The following is a 22,786-nucleotide window of genomic DNA, read 5'->3' as shown; positions in this document are numbered from 1 at the left end:
TGTGCAATATGTAACATGCGTGTTATGCGATTGTGCCATGCTTTTTCGTGATGGACTTTGTTGTTTTTTGGCGTAGCCTCATGCCATCTTTAGTGATAACAGGTCGTGAGGTTATTAAAGAAAGATAAAATATTGAATCTAATGTAAAATTGTACTAAATTTTCGAAGCTGAAATTTCTGTAAATTCAGTGTTTTACAGCAGTGTAAAAAGACCTACATTGTCTAAGAAGACTCAAAGACATTTTGAGTGTGAAAAAAATGAAGATCCAAAGAGAATGATGCTGGCAAATATAACTTTCCACAATCAAACCCACGAATCATGTTAACCGATCCACCGCTTCGTCCCTTCTAACCCTCAAAAACAGGGAAGAATGGGAAACAAAAACACTATACAATTGATTACACACAGCCCCTAATTAATCTATTTACATCAACATTTTGTATATTAGTGACAACAACCCTCAAACCGCCCTCCACCACGTCCCTTGAGCATCAAGCACATCCACTTTATGTCCCAACTATGTCAGCAGTCTCATTGACATGCACTGAATTACCAAAAACTCATGCGAATACCGCACTTTTACAATTACAGCCCACGAGAGCCCTGTTGTCATGCTTCTTCGGTCCTACCTTGCTGATAGGCCCATTAAAGCCTTAACAAGGTTCTATTGGCAAACCAATTATAGCCTCAAGACCTTACTAAGGGCTGCAAAACAGTCAAGTATACCAATATCTATAATTCATCATCAACCGTGACTAGATGAACCCCTCAAGCTATCTCCTGGCAATGTCCATGACAGCAGATGTCCAGCAGAGTCACCACTCAATAATTGCTTCAGATCAGTTGTCAGATGAAGTGCAGTAACAGGATGCTTATGAGACTTGAGTACCTTGTGAAGAATCAATCTGTATTCTGGTGCTTTTGCAAGAGCCAAGCCAGCTGTCCCATTGGCAGTCGGCTTGATCTGGGCACTTTCCTTGTCGGTATAGTGAACCATTTTCCACACCTTGACAGCCCCACTCTGATGGCCTGTTACATACCAGTTAATGTCCTGCCAATCAGACGACACTGAGCTTGCCACTGACAAAATAAAATCAGACGGAAGCTGAGAAGTATTGATCACTGCAAGGCAATCACCATTGATGCTCCAGATAGCAAGCAAAACCCCGGCTGCAGTTACGATATCACCTGTTAAGTCATTGACATAAACTGCTGAGACAGGTGATGGAAACTCCGGGAGTTGTCTTACAAAAGCTAATGAGCTCAAGTCCCACAGAATAACAGTACAGTCATCTGAACCACTGACAACCAACATGTAAGGCTGGCTCACATAAAGGCATGACACCTTGGCCGAGTGAGCACAGAGTGCCTTCTCCAATTGCAAGCGCCGTACTCTGCGAGGGCTGTCCTTTTGAATTCTCCAAACTGAAACCAATCCATCATCAGCCCCAGTAACCACAGTCTGACCATCATGGGTGACACCTACACACTGAATTTGGCTTCCTCCATGAAGATTCTCATGCGTTGATAGGAGTTTATCTTGATCGTAGCTCATAAATCTCAGGCTACGGTCAGGGAAACCCCAAGCTACATACTTTGCATATGTTTGGGGTTTAAGCACATGATTTGCTCCAGCTACAAGAATTTTGTCATTAATGGTGACAATCTGAGAAATGGAAGATGAGGTCTTTCGTACGTCATGAGGAACAAGATTGATAGAGTATTTTAGAGGATGAGGCGGCTTTCTGTCCACCTTCCTCTTCACATGGGGTTTTTGGAATAGTTGTTTAGGAGTCTGTCCAAAGTGATTGATTTGTGCGAGAATAGAAGCTTTCATCGAAGGGTCTGTAACAGAATCTATGTCCACACTCCCTTCGTATGTGTAATGATAGAAAACATTTGCAGCATCTTCAGCAGCCTATAAATTACACAAGAAAAACATGTGTTAAGAGAAGCACAGAGGAAAGGTATGAAGTACAATCTACAAGAACAATAGGACCAAGAACTAATCAGACCAAAGAAGCTGACAGAGGAAAGGTATGAAGTAAAATCAACAAGAACAATAGGACCAAGAACTTAAGCATAGCATCAATCTTATATAATTGATGGTTGTAATAATCTTTTAATATCAGCAAAGGGTTAAAATACAAGTCACAAAAAGTGTACTGTCGACACTTCCAGGTTATCTGAAATGAAGTCACACTCACACCACAGGATAAAAATTAAAGTAGGAAAGCAGCTTGTTTATTCAATTTCCGAGATAAGATATTCATCAAGGTGACTTCTACAAAGACTTTATGTCCATTGTTTAAACGGACTACAAACAAATGTTTGCAACATAGTATACCAAATCAATTCAAGAAGATTTCAACAAAAATGATGGCTTGGAATTGGAAATAATGAATACACAATCCAGCATTTAGTTAACATTGCACTCTCTTTGTCCTGAAAATCGTCTAACTCCTTAATGATCAAGTCAAAATAGATAAAGATGAATTCACTCTTGAACTTCTTCCACTATCAATAATTACCTCCTCGAATAGTAAATTTATGAATTTTCATGAACCCACGTATTCAACAATACCAACAGTTGATCTAAGTTAACATACTTGAGCCAAAAAGTTATCACAACTTTTAACCTAAGGTAATGCTATGCTGAATGATTCAAGGAGTCAGGGTACACATTAAACTCATTAAGACTACAGCTTAGCATCTTACAAAAATTCCATACTTCTCTTCGTGAACCAAATGCTTGATCAGTACAACCTCAACGAATGACAAATTTGAAACCACTCACACGATATAATCCAGGGCAAGGAAAAAGAGGGGGGAAACCAGAAAATTAAAAGGGAAAATGCAAAAAAAACAAATAAATGGTGTCGGGGTTGCAGGATAAGAAAATGCTAAAATGCATCACCTAACTGCAGGAAGTTTACCAATCCTCTCTACAATGGTTTAGGGCATTTAATAAAATTACAAAAAATTTAACATCATCTAAAAGGCCAAAAAAAAAAAACTTATCACCAACCTTGCCCCTTTGCTTGTGGCCAAATATCAAGTCGATCCAGTGATGTAGATTTTCAGAAACATAATCACATTCAAGTGCTTCCCTATGCCTTTTGATGAATTCCCTGGCACTGCCTTTTGCCCATGGAGGTAGGACAACATCTCCAACCTGTTGTACACCAATTGAAAACCATGAAGCCAATACTTCCAACCCTATGTTGTGTCAATCAGGGAAGGGGAAAGGTGCTTATGAATTCAAACATGCATTTTTTTAAACCAACAATGAAAAGAAAAAAAAAAAGGCAAACCTTTTCTCCGGACTGTTTCTCCCCTAGGTCAAGATTGAATCTATTCTCAAAGAACTCAGGCATATAGAAAAATTCTGGTATCAACTCCTTCACATCAGATGTATTTCCTTTCCCAGCAGCACTACCCCATGTGTCCCGAATACTATTAAATAGACGATCAGCATGATCAAACTGCCCACCTTGCAGCTTTTGATTTTCAGCACTAAACGGAGGCAAGCGTACAAGATAGAAGAGAACAATTCCAGCACTAGAATAATGGGAGCCATAATGAAATTTTGGAACCTCGGGATCATCCCAGCTCTCATACCTATGAGGAGAAACAATATTTACTGTTAAGATACCTTTACAGGATATTTAATTAAAAAAAACAGTCAATTACTCAAATTAGACAAGTAGCACACCAGAAACCATAAAACCCTAATGGACAAGAACAAACCTCTTTCTGAACTCCTCTTCCCCTTCAGAACTTTGACAGCCCATAGGTTTGTCAAGTTTGCGAAACGTGCTGGGATTTGTTAAATCTAGATCTTCACTCTCATAATCAGCAAGAACCCATGGAAAGACGGGATACTGAGTAAGATCACTGTATCCACGTCCTGCCAAAGTATTCAGGTGCATAAGATATTGAAAATTGCTAATTTCTCCATTTTGCCATCTCTTAGAAAAGGATTTAGCCATAAGCTTGAAAAGACGGCTACCCTCGTTGCTTTCTTGTTTGGTTGCTCCCGAAATAGTTGTGTCCAACCTGTTGAAATTAATCATTGTCTATCAATCAATTCATCTAGGGGGACAAAAAAGAGAAGAAATAAATAAAAGAAAGATGAAAGGAAAGATTCCAACAAACTTTAATTATTATTTGAATGTATTTATAGATCTGATAATTTATTGATGTACGTAAATTTTAAGATCTATATTCTCTAATCCCATACTACGCCAGTTACATTTCTATAGGTACTGTATTACTGAAATAGAATTGTTCATGTTAAGACGGCTAATATCAAAATAATGAGTTTATGTTTGAAAAATAAATAAATAAAATAGTGAAAGAAAAATTGTCGGATATGTGGTAATATCCCATCCAACAAATTTTGGATATCTGATATCTACGGATAGGATACGGATATCTGATCTGAAATCATATTTCTTATCGGGGTGCGGACCTATGCTCAGTCATAGCACAATTTTAGCACGGGAATTCATATTACTAAGACCTATGGCTGAGTCATTGCATTAGCCATCATTTCATGTAAGTTGTATACAATCTTCCTACCCTTGAACACAGAACAAAGCAACTAAGAGTTAGGGACTTACATGCTATTTCTTGGTAGATTCATGGCAACCAGATTTTTGAAAACCTCTTCCCTCTCCTTCTTGTGGAAAACCAGGAGGTCATTACATCCATCCATGCTAAATATTTCAATGGCAACTGGGCGCAGCTGGTAATCACGCTTCAATATTTCATGTACACTATTAAGCTTCCACATACGCCAGGGATGTGGCAAAGTACCACTAGCACAGACTTTCTCCTTTCCCCAAGCACCTCCATTGTAAGCCCAGGCCCTTCCCCCTGTACAGGTTTTGGCAGCAGCAGCCCATGAAGATGTTGATTTGGACTGAAAATCCATAAATGTAGTATCCTTCTTCACTCCTAACGCCTGATCTATAATAGACAGTTCGTCTTCAGAGTCTTTCTCACATATGCATCCAGATCCATCGATATAAAAGTTCTCGATGACATACAGGCAGAGTTCTCCAATCAGAAAGATACCATCGTGTTTGTCAAGACCAACAACTCTCTCACAATTATACCTGAACCGTATCTTCTCAAGGGGTTCCAAGTAAGGTCTAATGAGATACTCCCCATTGTCCAATAACTCTTTATCTGATTTTTCCTCTGAAAGTCTAACATCATCAGTTCTCATTGAAGATGACACTCCGGCAGATTCCAACTCCGATCGACCTTGTACGCTGTCAGAAACAGGACCAGATACTGCACTAGACCTTGTACCAAACTCAACTGCAGAATGAAGACTTGCTTCATTGACACTACTGGCACGATCATCAATCAATGCTGCTCTGGCAGAAGAAATTTCTCTAACATCATCAGAATCTTTAACAGATAACTCATCATACAGCTCACCCTCTAAACTCAATTGCTGGGAACCATCCACTAACAGTTGAGAGAAAGAGCCTGAACCAGAGTCAGAAGCATCAAGAGCATTCTCAGGTCTCTCTTTAGATAAGTCTGCCTTTCCAAAGTCAAATTGCCAATCTAACACATTCTGAATGGTATCAACTTTTAGTTTGCAACGCTCAAGCTTTTTCCGCATTCGGTATGGACCTTCAATGGGGCAAAGCTGCCACTCAGGCTCACCTGACTCAGGAGTCTTACGTGTTGGAAATATGCCTCGCTCATGCACAAGCTGCTGAAGATGAGTTTGCCACTCACTCTCAGCATGGAGGACCCATCCATACTTATCTTGACGCACAACACGCAATTCTGTTGACATGGCATCTCGAACTAGTTCAAGTGCATATCTACGTTCTGTTATTTGCTCCCAGTGCTTTACTTCTGATCTTGCCAACTCCTTTGACTTCTTGATCAAGTCATTACCACGATGACTCTCCATTGATCTGATTCTTAATCCTGGAAACTTAGAAGATCCTGCAATAGACTGCACCCACATAAGCCCAGCACCCTGCTCCAGAACTTTGTTGACAGTGTGTTGAGAGCTTTGAAGCCACTCAAAAAAACTTGATAAGCTCCCAGTCAAGAGTTTATCAAAGCCTCCACGCAATACGTCCAGACGATTCGACTTTGATACAAGCAAGTCTTCAAAAGAGCCCCGGCGATGAACTAATAGATACTTAAGGATATCTATTGCCAAATTCTTAACATTTGGTCTTTGGTCATGAAGAAGTGATATCAAGTTAACACAAAGACATGAGTTTAGTTCCGCATCTACATTACTTGGGCAGAAGACAATTCGTATATGCGCATCCAATAGTTGCAAGACAGTGCAAATATCAATCCCAGTTTCTTCTTGATTGGAGGTTGATATTTGTTTCATCTCATTCAAGTTTGATATTCCTAAGGAAGAAAGAAGATCATCTTCCCCAATGGTAACCAAAAATGATGGAAGAAAGCAATACAATATCATCCTATTTGTGTTTTTAAGGATTGCGGTGATGTATGGATCAAGTTGCCTACTTCCTCTACCAATAGACAATAAGCCTTTTGCAGCAGAATATGATTCCTCAATTCGGCCGTCTTTGTTAGCCAGTTGCAGCATCGACAGCAAGAATTCCAATGTTCTCAAAACTCCAGTAGGTCTTGGAAAAGCACCCATGTAGACACGATCAACTATCATGCCACATAATACATCTAAATTTGATGACCAGCGATTCTTATCCAATTTTTTAGAATTCTCCTCATCATCACGCAGAAGACGCCTTTCCAGAAAGTTCATAACTCTACTAAGGCAAAGACCCTGAAAAACTAGCACAGCTTCAGAGTCAGCATATAAAGGAACATTCTCCAGAATCCGTTCCACCATGGGCACGGCTTTTAGCTGGTCGGTCAGAACTTCAGAAAGAACCTCAGCCAAACAATCCAATATAGCAGTAGCACCTGCAGCGCACGGTCCCCCACCATATCCAGAATCATCAATTTCAAGCAGGAGCTTTGAACTTATTAAAAAAAATGAGCTTTCAGCAGATGGTCCTCGAGGACTGGATTTCTTATCCACAATTGAATCACTTTCACCCATAGAGTTTGAAGAAGCCAAGGATGCATTCACAGTATCATGAGGTTCAGAAGCAAGTGCAACACCAGGGGACCCACCAGATGTTGGTCCCAACTTTGAGCCAGATTTCTCAGATAGTATGGGAGAATTAGGCATTGCAAAAGATGTGGAGCTCTGAGAATCTGTATGGATATTCGTATTCATCGTGGTTCTTATGTTCTGGACATTGACATCAGTGATACTGGAGGGGGTCATGGATGCCTTGTCAATGACTTCGTCATCTAGGTTCTGAACAGCTGGGGGTTGCTCTTGTGTCACTAAATTTACTTTGGGCTCATTTAATAATACACTAAAATCATCATGTACGACAGTTTTGCCGTTCATTGGAAGAGGTATATCTTCTGAGCTCGTGCTGACCTGTCCTTGAGGGAAGCTTCCACCACTTATCGATGTCTTTCCAGACTGATCTTGATCCTGAGGCAAACTAGAGAATGTATTCTGAGAGCTATTGGAATCTTCAAAATCATTGGCATTCTTCTCCTCTGTTTTAACAGAAAGATCTCTTGCAAGTTTAACTGCATAAGAAGCCCTGCAAATCCAGCCAAATCTCCTAATTCATGTGTGACCCTCTAAAATATAAAAATAATAATAGAAAAAATCTGAACAACTACTGAAGGGGTATCCTCCACATACACAGTGACATACACAATATAAATGCATGATATGAGACAAAAGCATACCTCACACATGAAAAATATAGCTCAACACAGTTTTCAAGAAATTCTGTTCGCCTGCAAACACTAGCAAACGACGGACACATTTTTGCCAAATCAACCATAAACCTTAAGATTGAAGTTGCAGCAGCAGGGGCTGAAGCCTCCCCACCCATTAAACGTGCGGCATATGTCTTATGCATTAAAGCTTCACCTTGAAGCTCCCCAATCATATCAGAATTTTCCTCCGCTAATTCAGCAACAAGACTAGGACCAATCTGTGAAAGATTACCGGTTTGGTGAGCAAGCATTGATTGCTTACTTAACCGATCAAATGTAGATTTAGCCATGGCAATAACAGATTCCAGTACTTCAACAAATTTTAGTTCACTGTGGTCTCCATCACTAGGCACCAAAGCATGAAAGTCCAGCATACGAACTTCTGGTAATCTGGGGTAAACCGGCTTGCCAAACATCAAGCAGAAGAGAATATAATATATGTCTGGTGAATCATAGAAACTCGGAAGCACACGAGTTAGTCCTGGATAGCCTCCACTTGTCTTGAATTTAAGAGCAAATGTCGGGGAAGATGTCAGACACACACCAAGAAGTGTCATAATCCAACGCATACTCGATGGATGAACAGCTTCGTCAAGGAAATATGTAATTATCCTAGACGATACCACTCTATGCCACTGCTCAAGCAACTCTTCAGATTTAATGGTCACTTGTAGATCTATGAGCATTTCCAGCAACATATTACGCACAATGACATGCTTCCCCATTGGCTCCCGCACAACCACTGGGCGACTTGTCAGCTGAGGAGGATCAAAAGTCATAATCACAAACCTTACTACACTTTCTAGTTCAGAAGCAAGAAACCCATCTTCCAGAATGACTCCAAGCAACACAACTAATTTTTCTAAAACAGGCACCTCAACATCACCTCTCTGTAGAGTAACCAGCAAATGCTGCACAAGGTTGAGTCGTCGAAGAACAGTAAGATTATGATATCTGTACCAATGGATGGATACCAGATGCTCAAGAAAGTTCAGCAGTGCAATCTGGATAGAAACTTGTGCAGTAACCCAAAGTGTCCAATCCAACAATACATGCTCAACCATATCAGCATTAGAAAGGACAATGCAATTTGAATTCTCAGCAGGCGTGTCAGCTGTCTCGAGCTCTGATATATGACTAAATGCATCTTTCTGCGCAGAGAAATCATCCATGTCCCCATGAGATCCTAGTGAAGAAAACTCATCCCGGAACTTGGACAAATTGAGCTCCTCAAAGCTGGCCTCAGGAGCACTTGTTACAGGAGATAAGCTAAAATGAGAAACCCCCAGCTTCTTTGGTTCAGAAAATGAAGCTTCACAAGCAGCAATTTTGAAAAAAATCTCAAGACAGTGCATGTCGAACAGTGACATTCTCCGGTAAAGAAACAGGGACAGTAAATGATACCCCCGGCAAGCTTGCATTTCTCTCACGTTTTGTGGATTTTGATGCAGAGCACACGAAAGAAGAGTCAATGCCATGTGTAACATATCCCTGCTTTCAGCAGCCTCAACCAGAGCAAGGACTGAAACCATTCCCCCAATTGGGTGGATGATATCACCAATGACACAAGGCTTACAGACATAGATGTCACCTTGAAGACGTCCAAAACGTGGAATACCTGCCACATAATTTTAAAAAATAGAGAAACAAAGTAAGAAATCTCTATAAAATTAACAGTTGACAAATTATGAAGGAACTGAAATTCATAAAACAAGACTAATTTATATACCCCCTATTGGAGAAGCAGCAGCTGATGTAGGATCAACAAGATTAAGCAGTGATAGAGTCCCAGATGTTCGAAGAGGTTCTGTAGATGTCCCGTCAAATGCAAAAATTAATTTTTTCCCAGATAGCTGAAAGGATAGGTTTCCAAGACGTTCCAAGTCCCAAACAATCCCGCTTCCATCTGCCCTTGAGATGCCAGGCTTAACAGAATTGTCAGGCTTTTGTGTTGCAGCCACAGTATTCACATCAGCCTCCAATGAATCTAGTATGGCCATGCTATCCCCACCACATGCTTGATTGGGAACAAATTGCAAAAGGTCTGTATCTTGAAAAAGACCTCTATAACCTCTACCAAGAATATACATGAAACATATACAGCCAGAGGTAAGCACTTCTTCAAAAAGATAGCAACTTCGTAGCTTCCACTGAAGTTCACTAACTCTAGCATGAGTGGCTGGTGTACCTATTGTTATCTGCAAAGTTTTTCCAACCGGAGATGGAGAATATCCAAGTTTCCCTGTGTATCTCAGTTTCCCATTTAGATATACATAGGCAATACTAGCTTGGAACAAACCAGCCAAAGCATTTGGTTTGCTATGAACCACAGCAAGATGATGCCACCGACCTTCCTCCAAGTCTGAACCAGAAAATGATAGTGAGGATGAATTACTTGTTGCAAGAGTAAGAACTCCATCCTCTTGGAGATATAGTTCTGCATAAAATGTACTTCCACTATCTACAGTTCCAACAGAAAACAATCTCAAAACCTGTTGCTGCTGTCCAGAAGAGCTTAGCTTCCTAGGTCCAATTTTGGTTTCAGTATCCTTAGCCGATGACTTTAAGAAATTCTTAAACTGAAACCAGCAAACAAAGGAATAACCGGCCACCGGAGGCCATGATCTTTCGCCGAGAGAGACTTGGATACAAGCATGACCCACTTTGCTCATGTCCATCTCAACAAAGGGAGCCAAAGAAACACTTTCTGAAGCCATGTCCTCCATAATTATTAATCTTTCCATCATGCCAACAAGACCATCACCTGAATTCTTTTTCCTCAACTGAAGAACGTATCGGACAAGTAATCGAAGTTCTGATGTAGACAACCTAGACATGAAAAAAGAATTTCATAAATATTTGGGAGAAGAAAGTCATATCGTCAAACAAGGGATCAAGCACCGTATAGGATACAAAATGTAAGTTTCTTTACCTATATGCACCAAGAACTTCAACAATCCTCAAAGCATGTACAAGTAAGGGTGATGAGCCTTGAAGGAAGGGGTGAATCATCTCCAAAAGAAGCTCCACACAGCCTAAGAGCACGTAGAAAAAAAATTACAAAACTGTAAACAACGAATGAACAAAGATAAGTCAAAGACATTTAAGATACCTACCAACAGATGTAAGGTTTTCCTGATTAAAAGGTCCAGCATGAGCAAGCTTTTCAATAAGCTCCAGAACCTCTAACTGAACCTTAGGAGTAAATAGCAGCAAGGACCTCAAAATTACTCTGACAGCACCAGCATTATACACCCTCTCCATTGCAGCATTGACATCACCAGAGGGAGTAGTCAAAACAAAAATGGATGATTCAACCTCACCAGAAGAAGTATCACCTCCAGAAGGCAAAAAAGGGGAAATAACTATTTCAAGAGCAAGCTCCATTAACAAATGTACAACTTGCCTCTCAAAATCCACACACAACAATCCTGACTCACATAAGAGATCATAGAATGTATGTGATGATACTATTGAGTGCAACTTTGTTCTATTAACAGGATTGTCACAAACTGCTGCAGTCACAACACGTAGTAAGTATGTGAGAACCTTAACATAAACAACTAATTGAGACTGGTCTGTCTTCTCTTCATCACTCTGGAAACTGTGTAAAGTAGTCAATAGCAAAGAGAACCCAGTTGCTTCACCAAACACTCTTTGAGCTGAATTATTAACACCTAAGATGCGCCAAAGGGCTCCAAAAATGTCACACTTGGCATCATCATGCAGCTTGTATTGAGATCCTGAAACACTAGTAACCATTCCACTTTTCATCACCTCAAGCAGCACTCCCAATTCTTCAGCATGAACCTAGTAACAGAAAGTTAACAGTCATCAGTTCACAATCTGGCCAAGCACAGCATTCACACAGAACTTCTATTTTAATTAATTCCTCCGTTCTTTTATTATTGCACCACTTGCCTTTTAAGGAAATTCACAAATATTGCACCATTTCCATTTAAAGAAACAAAATATGTGTGTTCACACTGTAAATATCCAATATACCCTTAACTTTAACACTTGATTCTTTACTTTATATTTACATCACATGGCTTTTTTTGTACTTTTACCCTTCTCTCTCTTCATTTTTCCCACTACCAAAAAATGTGTACCCAACATATATGGTGCAATAATAAAAAAGTGGAGGAAGTATTAAAATATATACAAGCTCAAAATGAAAAGGACATGGGACATTAAAAGACCAGCAACGAAAACAATCTCTTCAATTGCATTCAACATATTTGTATTAGATGTGAAAGTACTACAAACCTGAGTTAAATCCTCCATAATCAAGCATGACAATGTTCGAAGCACCCCAGAACGATGAACATCAGAAACTAAAAGAGGAAGAACAACAGCAACACCATTGACCGATCGAAAAGAGGATTGATTAGCCTCGGCTTTCTTCAGCAAAGAAACCATACAATCCCAAGCAATAGAAATAGTAACCTCAACTTCAAATAGAAGGAACTTTCCTGAACCAGAGTCCATGAGTTTAGGTGATGTGATAATAGCATCTTTACTGTCCAAATGTTTCTGGAAGCCACTTTGGCTTGATTTTTTCTCAACGGGGTTGATTTCACCATTTTGCTGGTCAGGTCCTGACTGAAGCTTGTTGTGCTTCAAATCGTCTAACAAAACTTCAAGTACACCAACTTCTCGCAGCACTTTCTTATACTGCTGATCAAAAGACAGCAGCTTGACAAAGAAAGAAAGAATTGTTTGCTTCAAATCAGATGTAATCGGTTGCTGTAGTAGACAGCAAAGTGACAACAACTCCTGCTCAGGAATACAATTCACAACAGTGACAGCATATTCAAGTATCTTTAATATAATGTCTTGCAAAGCAGGAGGGAAGCCAGACATATTCAGGATGAAAAGTGGCACAGTCCGCAATTGCTGACACATTTGATAGTTCTCAATATGACTAGAAAATATCTTAAACATCCGATTTAACACTTCTGCCTGCAACTCTGTGCAGCCAGCCTTAAGAAATATATCCTGCAGCATCTGCACTGCTTCAAGGTCTTTTACTTTAGCATTTCCTTTCTCCCAAATTTCATCGGTAAATAAGTCCAATGACGGAGTACGACTCCGGCCATGACCACCACCTTTGGCATGGGATGCTTTAGAACTTTTAGATGCAGGTGGTTCTGATGGACCGGTCTGAGCTAAATTAACAAGAACATCCAGCAACCTAGAAAGTGCAGGCGAAAGATTTGAGATTCTTCCATCTCCGCTGTCATTAACTTCCTGTTTTCTTGAATTGACAGTTGCAAGAGAGCCATCCACAGCTGAACTATCAGAAGGAGACTGGTTTGGAGGCATGGAAGCCAGTGTTAAAGCAAACTGAACTAGGAAGTGATACCCATGAGCATTATGTATATCCTCTCGAAGTTTTACACCTCCAGCCTCTGCAAGTCAATGAACATCAATATATACATAAAACTGATGTTGTAGTACTAAAAAGAAACCATAGATTGGGAGTAGGAATGATAATAATCCCTTCGTCCCAAAAAAAGCTTCTCATTTCTCTCTCATTGCTTGTCCCAAAACAATGTTTCCTTTTCTACCTTTATCTTATTAAATCACTTTCTATCACATAATTTTAAATTCACTTGTACTTGACAAAACCTCCCACAAACACTCTCCTAAAACAATGTACCCATGGGAAATGGGAAGTTTTTGTGAAATTGAGGGACATAGCAAGCAAATCTAAAGAGAATGTAAATTCCATAGATAGCATTAACCTATATATGAAGGATTAAAGAGAACTATCAATGCTTATGAGAATGCCAGAGCAAAAAAAAAAAAAAAAATTAGTCATTTACCAGGCCTATGGGAAAGCTCAATGCATTCTAGCAACAAATCCACGATGCCTATTGTGTAAGAAGGATCTCCAAAACGAGGATTGAAATCTTTAATGGCCATTAGAAGAGCTCTTATCTGCAATATGGAACAATACAAAACATTATAACACATGCAGGTGGTGTTCTCCTTATCTAAACTTAGCAGCCCAAAACTTATGACATGATTTTATTAGTCTTGAACTTACTCGAACTAATTAGCCCTTAACTTATGTTATCTTAGATTTTAATTATTAGACCTGAAATAAGTGAAAATTGATCATGGGGTGGGATGGATTGGCCTTAGGCCTAAAAAAGTCCAATTTAAGAATAACTGCCAAGTCTGTTCAGGTCAGGTTTATGAACGGATTAAACTTCACACCCAAAACCTGGCAAAGCAGTAGAGCAGGCCTATAGCCTAAACAGGGTCTAAAAATTGATGACCAAGGCACGGATTCTTTTTATGCACTTCAGGCCCAAGATTTCTGTACAAACCCGCAATTTTTGTGCCGGACTATGTATGATCAGCATTAAAACAAACAGAAAAGGCGCAGAAGCAAACTGTAAGTAAACCTTAATTAACCTAGAAAACATCCTTGTAAACCCTGCAGTAAATATAAAATAATCCCAAATATTAAACAAATTCAACCTAATAATTTGACTCTTGAAAGCTATGGTTATCATATTGGAAGCTACAAAAACGAGTTAAAAGGTTAAAAAGGAAAAAAACTGATATAGAACACTGATTAGTTGTGTGCACTGTTGGTCACTGTCAAATTGATATAGACAAGAATCATCCTCTGCTGAGCATAATTTGCACAACCAAGATGAAACCTTGAACAGCCTAATTTGATTTTTTTAGATGATTTGGCAGATCAGAAATTTACAATAGACATCTCTAGCTATCCTTCAAATTAACAACACTGCAGTCTCGGAATAGCAATGAGAGTTATAAGACCTTAAACATCTTCACGGTCACAGGAAGACACTATCACTTAAGTATCTATCTTCAATGAAATGACTTATTAACCCATCAAAAAAAAAAAAAAAAAAAAAATAAAAATAAAAAAACCGTCTAAGCCATTGACACCTTGTTACAGCATCAAAATAACAGAGACTGAAACATGTTTCATCAGAGATATAAAGCATACCAAGTGATGTTTTCGAATATATTTGGCCGTACTTCCGTTGTCATTCACTAGAAGCAGATTTAGAATCTGCAGTAAGAAAAATGAGCTTCAGAAACCCTTATAAGACAATAGAAGTTAGTATACGTGATCGATTAAAAAGAGGGTAAATGATGTCAAGCCTGTACTTGCCTGCATTGCATGCCTGTGTAGCTGAATGGAATGCAAGGGAACAAGACCATCTCTATATTGCATAAAAACAGCCAATGAACCATTGACAACCATTTGAAAAAGCAGCTGCAGTGAATCATCCTCAATCAAACTTTGAGCCGCACAAGGGTGGCTCGCTAACGCCTTCATGATGTGCACAACACTTCCTTCAACCTACAATAATAAAAACAATTCAACGATCTGCATTGCTTTCATATACAACAAAAATCCTATTGACATTTTCCTGAAACAGAAGTAAAATAATGATCGGAACCCGCAAAGTTTTCAGTGCAGCAAGAGCACAGTAAACCAAATTTTCACGAAATACTATGATAAAGACAACTAACTTAAACTTCCACCTTCCAGGTAGAAGATCAACATTAATTAAAGATAAGAATAGGTTGACACCATTAACCAAAACCAAATTCACCAACATTTCCTAGAATTAATGAGATGCCTCATATATTCATGCAGATCCATGTCTTAAATAATTAAATTTCGAGCATATATTGGTTTCTAAGTAGCTTTTAACAATCTTGCCTTAAGAATGGAAAATTGGTGTCAATAAGTAGCTTCTAACAACCAAATTTTCCATAATCTTACCCCTGATATAGTCATATAGGTACTTGGGCAAATTATGTAGGTGTAATTAGCAACCACAAATGAAAGTTGATTCACATCTACTTAATTCCTGTACAGCAATCCTCTAAAATCACTTGTATTAATAAGCAGGAGAAATCAAACAAATTCATGGACTCTTATAATTTATTAAGGTTTACAGTTGTCAAGAACGAGCTAAAAGTTGACCTAACTTTTACAGCTTTCAAACCAATGATACAAGGAACGAAATTCGATACGAAACGCGGGACGGAAACGGAAACGGGAAACGCTACATTGAGTGAATCGGGAACGTTTAGTGTAGTTTAATATATATATATATATATATATATATATATATATATAATAATAATAATAATAATAATCTGAAAAAAAAAACTAAAAATTAATTTGAAATAGTTAAAACATTAATCACTTGCAAGTTGTCCTTTTCTGTTTTCAAGTTCCCAATAAGCTAGTGTAATGAGTAGGTAGTAGTTAGAGACTTAGAGACTAATGACATTAGTAAAGTTTAGCATAAAAAAATAACATAGTAAATACTCAGTAAATTAAAAAAAGGTGTAAATAATAACTTTATATGAATATATATTGCTATTTCCTATATTGAGGGCCCCAATATAGTAAGAAGTTCAAAAAGGAGTTTTGTCTCATGCGTAATGCCCCCTCAACTTTTTCTTTTTCAGTTTCTTTTTTTTTTTTTTTTTCTGAAAGAAAACTTTTTCTTTTTCACTTTATCATCTTCAACAGCTGTATCATCTTCAACCTCGCGAACTCGCCATTATCAAACACTGTAAACCTTCAATTTTTGCCGCTATTGACTCAGAAATTTGACCTTGCTGAAGAAGAAAAAGGGAACGCCACGACTACGAACTGAGTCGCGAACCCTAGCGATTTGGGTCGCGTTTGTTCCGCGATTCGGTACGAACGACTCAGATCGCGATTCGCCTCAACGTCCCGCGTTCCCTGTATCACTGTTTCAAACATTCTTACCAAAAGCCTCACAGCATTAGCCACATAAGCTCTTAAACAAAAATTTTGAAGTATGAGACTCACATAAAAAATTATTAAACAAAAGGAACTATTGGCAAACAATGTCTTCTCCTTGTGCACTCTCATAAATTATATATTATAATATAGCTTATGTCTACCATTGGTAATTTGCTTAACTTCTTCCTAAAAAAGATTGCTCTTTTCTTTCTCGACTACTTCTCCACTCGCTTCATTAGTTTTTCAAAATCAATATATAAGAAACTCCATAACGAAAGCTACAAAGACAAAATTGTCTCATATCTCCTTTTATTTTTTGTAATGCTTTTGGTTTATATAGGTTTCTTTTTGTATGTTACACCATTAGATTTTTACATTTTTCATTAATATTTTTACAAACTTTTTACTCACACCTAACCCTTCCTACCTACACCACACAAATACCACGTGTGCAACTCTTTCTTCTACCAAACCCAACATGCATCACTCTCTCTCCTACCTACCTCGAACTTTGATTCTACTATGTGTAACCAAGAAAAAGGAATGAAAGGAGTTAATATCTTTACCTCCTTCAGCAACGTCTCCTTTTTTTTTATTACCATTAACATTTAGTATGACAAAATTTAATATATAAGTACTGGAGTAGTTCATGATACAGATATAATGAGTGCAAAATATTTTATATGCCATACAACTCGTGTGCTGCATGAGTTAAATAAATGTAAACACGCGACTCACCTCCAGCTGACGAGTACGAAGACCACCAGCATCTACATGGTCACTAACTAATTGTTTATCATGATCAGAACTCCTTTGACCATTATTTCCTCCACTGGAGCCCAGGAGAGCATTTAAAATATGAATAAGACAGCAGAGAATTCCCGAATCAAGGAGAGACTGTTTATCAATCGGCTGCAATTATCAAATCATAGGACATGTGAGTAGAATGAATCAACAGTACATCAATTTTTTTATTATTGACAGCTTTTAAAGGAGGGAAAGAATCATTGTCAAAGTATATAACCTAACAGCAAGCACTTGCCTAATGGAATCATAATAACTTGATAGATAGAATATATATTTGATAAGTTTAGAAAAACCATTTTGGTGCCATACAAATTAAGGTCCGATTTGGAAGCAGCTTGACAAAAAAAACACTAGCCAGGGACCAGATTAGCACTCCATGGAAATACAAAAGCGACATTCCACCAGATTGGCAAGTAATATAAATAGAAAAAAAATAAATAAATAAATAAATAAATAAAATAAAAAGTTATCTAAACACCAATACAACATGTTGTGCCTCATTAAATCCCTAAGCATTTGAATTGAGTCAAGAACACACATTCACTGCCCAACGCAATCAAGTATTGAAGGTTTAGCTTAGCTTGAAGTTCAAAGGCAGCAAGGTTCATAAACGGTACCAGCATCTTCTGCAATTTTTATGGATGATGGATTTTGGAGAGAAGGGAAAGAGAGGTCAAGAGAGTAAGGGATCAATTTGTCCTTGTTTGGATGTTAAGGAGGGAAAGGGAGTGAATAGAATTGAACAAATACATTTTCCTTCCCTCTATTGTGAGCTTAATTCTTTCCTTTCCTCTTATTCCCATCCCTTCCCTTTCTTTCCCCTTCCCTCTTCTTCCCTATAAAATTATCCAAAAATATGAAAAATGAGATAATGAGTACTTATTTACTACCTACGTTTCACACTAGATGCAAATTGCACAAGTCATTTGCTAACTTTGACTCACTTATTACATGTATATAAAAATAAATAAATAAATAAATATTTACATGTAAAATATGTTAGATTGGTCTCGATGTATATTTTTAAAATAGTAAAATAATTTTATAAACTCTACTGGAATGGTTTTCCGCTACCAGTCCCAAACCTGGATGAAGGAGGATGGTTACGGTAGGTCAGTGATAGCCAATGACAGTTTTGTCACATCGCTTGACATGCTTTGTCACATCGCTTGACATGCTTTGTCACATCGCTTGACATGAGCCACAGTTATTGAGAGTAGTACTAGGATGGGTGACAACCTGGGAAGTTCTCATCTTGGTTTATGTAGCCGACCCCACTTATGGGATTAAGGCGTTCAAGAAGAAGAAGAAGAAGAAAAAATCTTATAAAAACTTTATTAATTAATGTATACATAAATTAATACCTTAATTCCTTAATGGTCAAGGTAGCGCGTTGGAAAGTAAATAAGTCAAATTAGTGCATCTATCGTAAACGGAGGTAGTATGTCATCAAACAAACAACGGAAATGGAGAAAAACAAACAACAAGAACAAGGTGAGCATTTAATGCCAACTGTATTTCGCAAGTTATAATTAATTTTTGTCCAGGAGAGTCAATGATCAGGAAAACTAAAACTTCATATTTCCGGTCAAAATAAAAACCATAATGCAACAAATTATATAATCAAGCAGACAAGGCAGAAATTAAACTTTACTTTCTTACGAGGATAGTAAAGCACATACCCCAGATAAAAGAAGTTCAATTGCACTTAGAAGATTCGCGCCAGGGCATATGCCATCCTAAAAATGAGATTGCAAGACAGATGAGATTACATCACAGCACAAAAAGATCAGTCACCAGCAACTATATTCATCATAAGAAGAACAGACCTTTGTAACCTCTGCAAAAAAACGTAATACTTCCTCTACAACTAATGATCTCGCCTTGTTGCTAATTTTAAGTTTCTCAATATCTGTAACAAAAGCCCTTCCTACCACAAAAGAGAAAATATGTGTTTCAACTAACCTGTGAACAAAATCAGAAAATCAAAATTAGTTACTAGGTTATCTACAAGAAAATCTGTCAGTCAAGTAAAGAAAGGATTATACCAAAAATAAATACAAACATATGAATTCAGTGTATGTAGATAAGATATTGGCTTAAATAATTCTTAAAACATGATAGGTTTAAGGACAATGAAAGAGAGGTTAGGTACACCGTACATAGTAACTAACTGTGCTACATCGGCAAGCTGCTTTGCTAATTTACAGAATGCATCAACAGCCATGTTCAAGGCCGTTTCCTTTTCCTACAAGACAAATAACATGTAAGCATATATAAACTAGTACATTGGAAAAGACAAAATTTCAAGAGCAATTCCAGTTCTGTTCAAAGATATAAGATACCTTCTCCGAACTTGAAGAGCGAAACTCTTCCCAGAATCTCTTGAAGTCACTCTCGAGCTCGTGTCTGTCCCTGAAATTGCAATAGATTTTTATTTATGCTTTTTACAAGTAACTCTGTTACATAACACTTTTTAACTTTTTAAGCCTGAGAAAGAGAGTCTCTACTTTTGGCAATTCATCGGTTTATCAACCCAATTAGCTAATGATCAGCTTAACGAAAGCAAACACTTCATGATGTACCTTCCAAGTAAAGGAATCATAACAAAATTTGGTCCCTTTATACCTACTACTAAGGTAGCAAATCATGGCGTAAAAGGCCGTTGATGTGGCAAGAGGTTAACAATCAAATCCTCAATATAAGTCATAGAAATTCACAGGACCAACCCAAGTTAAAGCACCCTAATCGAATTCAGCAAAGGAAGGGACCTGGATACCAAAAAGTAAGCACACGATCCACTGTACTAAAACTAAAAATTAAAATTTATTGTCCATTTCGAAAAGCTCCAACCCAAGGTGTAGCCCAAACACTTCAACTTCACAAAAAACTCAAATTCCAATTACCCTATGCATGTGCACAATGTCTCCTCAAACTTCTACAGAACAACATCTAATACCGCTAAAACTAAGAATACTTATAATGGCTTGAGCATTGACGTTAAATCCATAGTCAAAGCCGAACTAAAATCGAGAAATTCCATCAACCAATTTTCTCCTCTAAACACCTTACTCTTGTCCTCCCACAACGCTCCTACCTATAAAAATGCAAATCCTACACTTCAATCGATCGATCAGATTGATATCGAATTACCGATTCCTCATTTCCTGTATAATCACTAATCGCAGGAAATACTACCCCAAAAATCAATACAAACCGCCAATTCAACAATAACAACCTTGCAATCTAAAATTCAACTGTAGTCAAAGCTGAATTAGGTAAAATCAAGCTCAACTTCAAATTATCACTAATTAAAATGCCAAAAACAACATTCATCAAACAAAAAAGAAATTACAACATTCATTCACAAAATAAACATAAATAATCCAGCAAAAACAATCTTTAATAATCAAAAAAAAGAAAGAAATACAAACCTTGAATTGGACAAGTAAGCATGATGATAATCTGATGAAGAAAGAGATGCAGCATTGTGATTATCAGCTGAAGATGAGAGAGAAGAAGACGGAAACAACGACGAAGACGAAGACGACGACGACGACGGAAAAGATTGCTGCTGCTGCTGCTGCTGCTGCTGAGTTAATCCAACCTTCTCTCTCAAGTCCTTAAGCAATGTTGTCCATTTCATCGTTTTCTTCTGGAACATCCGACGACGCCGTTTCTCATCCGACGACTCGGATCATTCCTCGCCGTTAGATCCGATTAATCCAACGATGATAATCGATCTATCTTCCAGCTCAAATTCAACACCAAAAAAATTCTCAAAAAATGTAATCAAATCAAACTTCTGATATTACAGTACAAAATGCAGAAAGGTAGATCGAAATTATTGAAGAAATTAGGGCTTAGAACAAGAAATTTGATTGAAAATTTGATTTTTGGATTTTTTTGATTGAAGCTTGAAATTTGAAATTTATTTTCTTCCTTTTTCTTCGGCAAATTTTATCTTCTGCCCTAAATTTGCTAGCAAAAATTCTGCAAAAAACGCGTTGAACACTATGAAATAGGGAAGAAGATTTTCTTCCTTTTTGATATTTCTTTTTTTTTTTATAATAATTTCCAATTTTGAATAAATAAATTACCTCTGTTTATTTTTTTTTTCTTTTTTCTTTTTTCTCTCTCCAGAAAATAATTTCCTTTCGTCTATTTGCTGTTTCTTCTCCTCGTTTCGCGCTCTCCTAAATTGATATTAGTACTAGTACAGTAGTACTAATCTCATTTTCTCTCTCCTATGACGTCATAATTAAAGATCCACGTCTGAAATTATATCCACGTGGCAGGTGAAAATCAACGGCTTAGACGTGGTGACCTCTCAGTTAGCACTATTTTTTTTTTTTGGTTAGTAGTGTTAAGTAGTTAGGAGTAGTAATTAAGTTATGTCTAATTATTTTATGGGATTTTTCAATTACTTTTGGAGGGAAATTGGCCTGCAATAATAATGGAGGTGTTACGTTAGTATGTTTTTATGTCTATTTGCATTTATTTATTTAATTAAAGTGGATAAAATTTATATTCTTTTTAAATAATGGATGTTTGTTTTAATGTTAGAATCATTAAGGATTTTGGTGGAGTAAATGGATAGCCAACAAGATTGAATGTTTAAAAGATGACTTATTATTACACAATTCCCTCTTGTGGTCTTCGATGGCTTTTACGTAATATTGAAAATGAAAAAAACAAAGAAAAAAAAAACATATATGTGTCACGAACTCATGGTGATTTACAAATAAATAAATAAATCTATCCACTATAATTAAATTAATAAATTATCGATAATTAATATGCATGGTGATAGAAGAAGGTTTTAAAATTGTATACTACGTATTACAACTGGAAATAGTATGTTAGACATTGTAAAAAGTGTTCAGTGGAGAAGAATCTAGCTTTGAAGTTTTGTTGGCATGTAATTTTCATTTAGGGCATGTAGACATGTAGCTTTCATGAGTTATCATATAATTTTCATTTTTGAAGCTCAAGAATTGGACTAATTTAAGAAATAAGGAAACGCAAGTATAACGGTAAATGTATAACACAATTCACATCTAAAAATAGAATTTTTATAAATAAAGCTTATGTATGCAATTGAATCAACTAACTATTAAGTTTCATCTATAGATATGCATTTTTAAAATTGAAATTGTAATGATAATTTATTCAACTTTAAATTCCTTAACAGTATATTATTCTTCATATACATGGTGTACTTGTACATTGATCGAGTTCAAGATGTGATGATGATCACCTGAGTAGATATGGACTTAATTTGTAGAGAAAAATGAATATTGTCCTTAATCTATCTATAACTTTATACTAAAGGCGAAACCAGAAATGACACATGT

The 22,786-nt window shown here is 37.3% G+C and overlaps 1 protein-coding gene across 2 annotated transcripts; it reads right to left on the bottom strand.

Moving 5' to 3' along the window:
• Positions 1-132: 132 nt before the first annotated feature.
• On the bottom strand, positions 133-21,610 carry LOC145597840 (protein SPIRRIG-like). 2 transcript variants are annotated; one of them, XM_081654090.1, is made up of 20 exons: positions 21,530-21,610; positions 20,864-21,176; positions 19,775-19,844; positions 19,592-19,677; positions 19,259-19,394; positions 19,112-19,168; positions 17,361-17,534; positions 15,000-15,191; positions 14,832-14,897; positions 13,666-13,780; positions 12,104-13,248; positions 10,951-11,644; positions 10,767-10,869; positions 9,564-10,663; positions 7,802-9,452; positions 4,627-7,650; positions 3,752-4,060; positions 3,316-3,622; positions 3,030-3,176; positions 133-1,919 (listed from the first exon to the last, which is right to left on the bottom strand). In XM_081654090.1, exons 2-20 carry the CDS (start codon positions 21,091-21,093, stop codon positions 747-749), a joined length of 10,779 nt encoding a protein of 3,592 aa, XP_081510216.1. In that variant the 5' UTR covers positions 21,094-21,176; positions 21,530-21,610; the 3' UTR covers positions 133-746. The 2 variants fall into 2 exon arrangements, with proteins under 2 accessions (XP_081510216.1, XP_081510217.1); XM_081654091.1 differs by having other exon boundaries at positions 20,864-21,172; positions 21,530-21,607.
• Between the last annotated feature and the right edge of the window lie 1,176 nt (positions 21,611-22,786).

This window comes from Chenopodium album, chromosome 20 (assembly GCF_948465745.1).
Source record: "Chenopodium album chromosome 20, dcCheAlbu1.1, whole genome shotgun sequence".
In the NCBI taxonomy this organism is placed as follows: Eukaryota; Viridiplantae; Streptophyta; class Magnoliopsida; order Caryophyllales; family Amaranthaceae; genus Chenopodium; species Chenopodium album.
Note: the sequence above shows the minus strand (reverse complement) of the source record. Positions and strands in the feature narration are given on the sequence as shown.

Bases quoted from the DNA above. Each gene is read 5' to 3' on its own strand.
- LOC145597840 (XM_081654090.1), bottom strand. From the start codon at position 21,093: ATGTTCCAGAAGAAAACGATGAAATGGACAACATTGCTTAAGGACTTG. The intron at 9,453-9,563 runs GTATATAAATTA...ATTATGTGGCAG, and splicing joins TGCTGCTTCTCCAATAGGGG to GTATTCCACGTTTTGGACGT. The intron at 4,061-4,626 runs GTAAGTCCCTAA...TAATTTCAACAG, and splicing joins AATCTACCAAGAAATAGCAT to GTTGGACACAACTATTTCGG.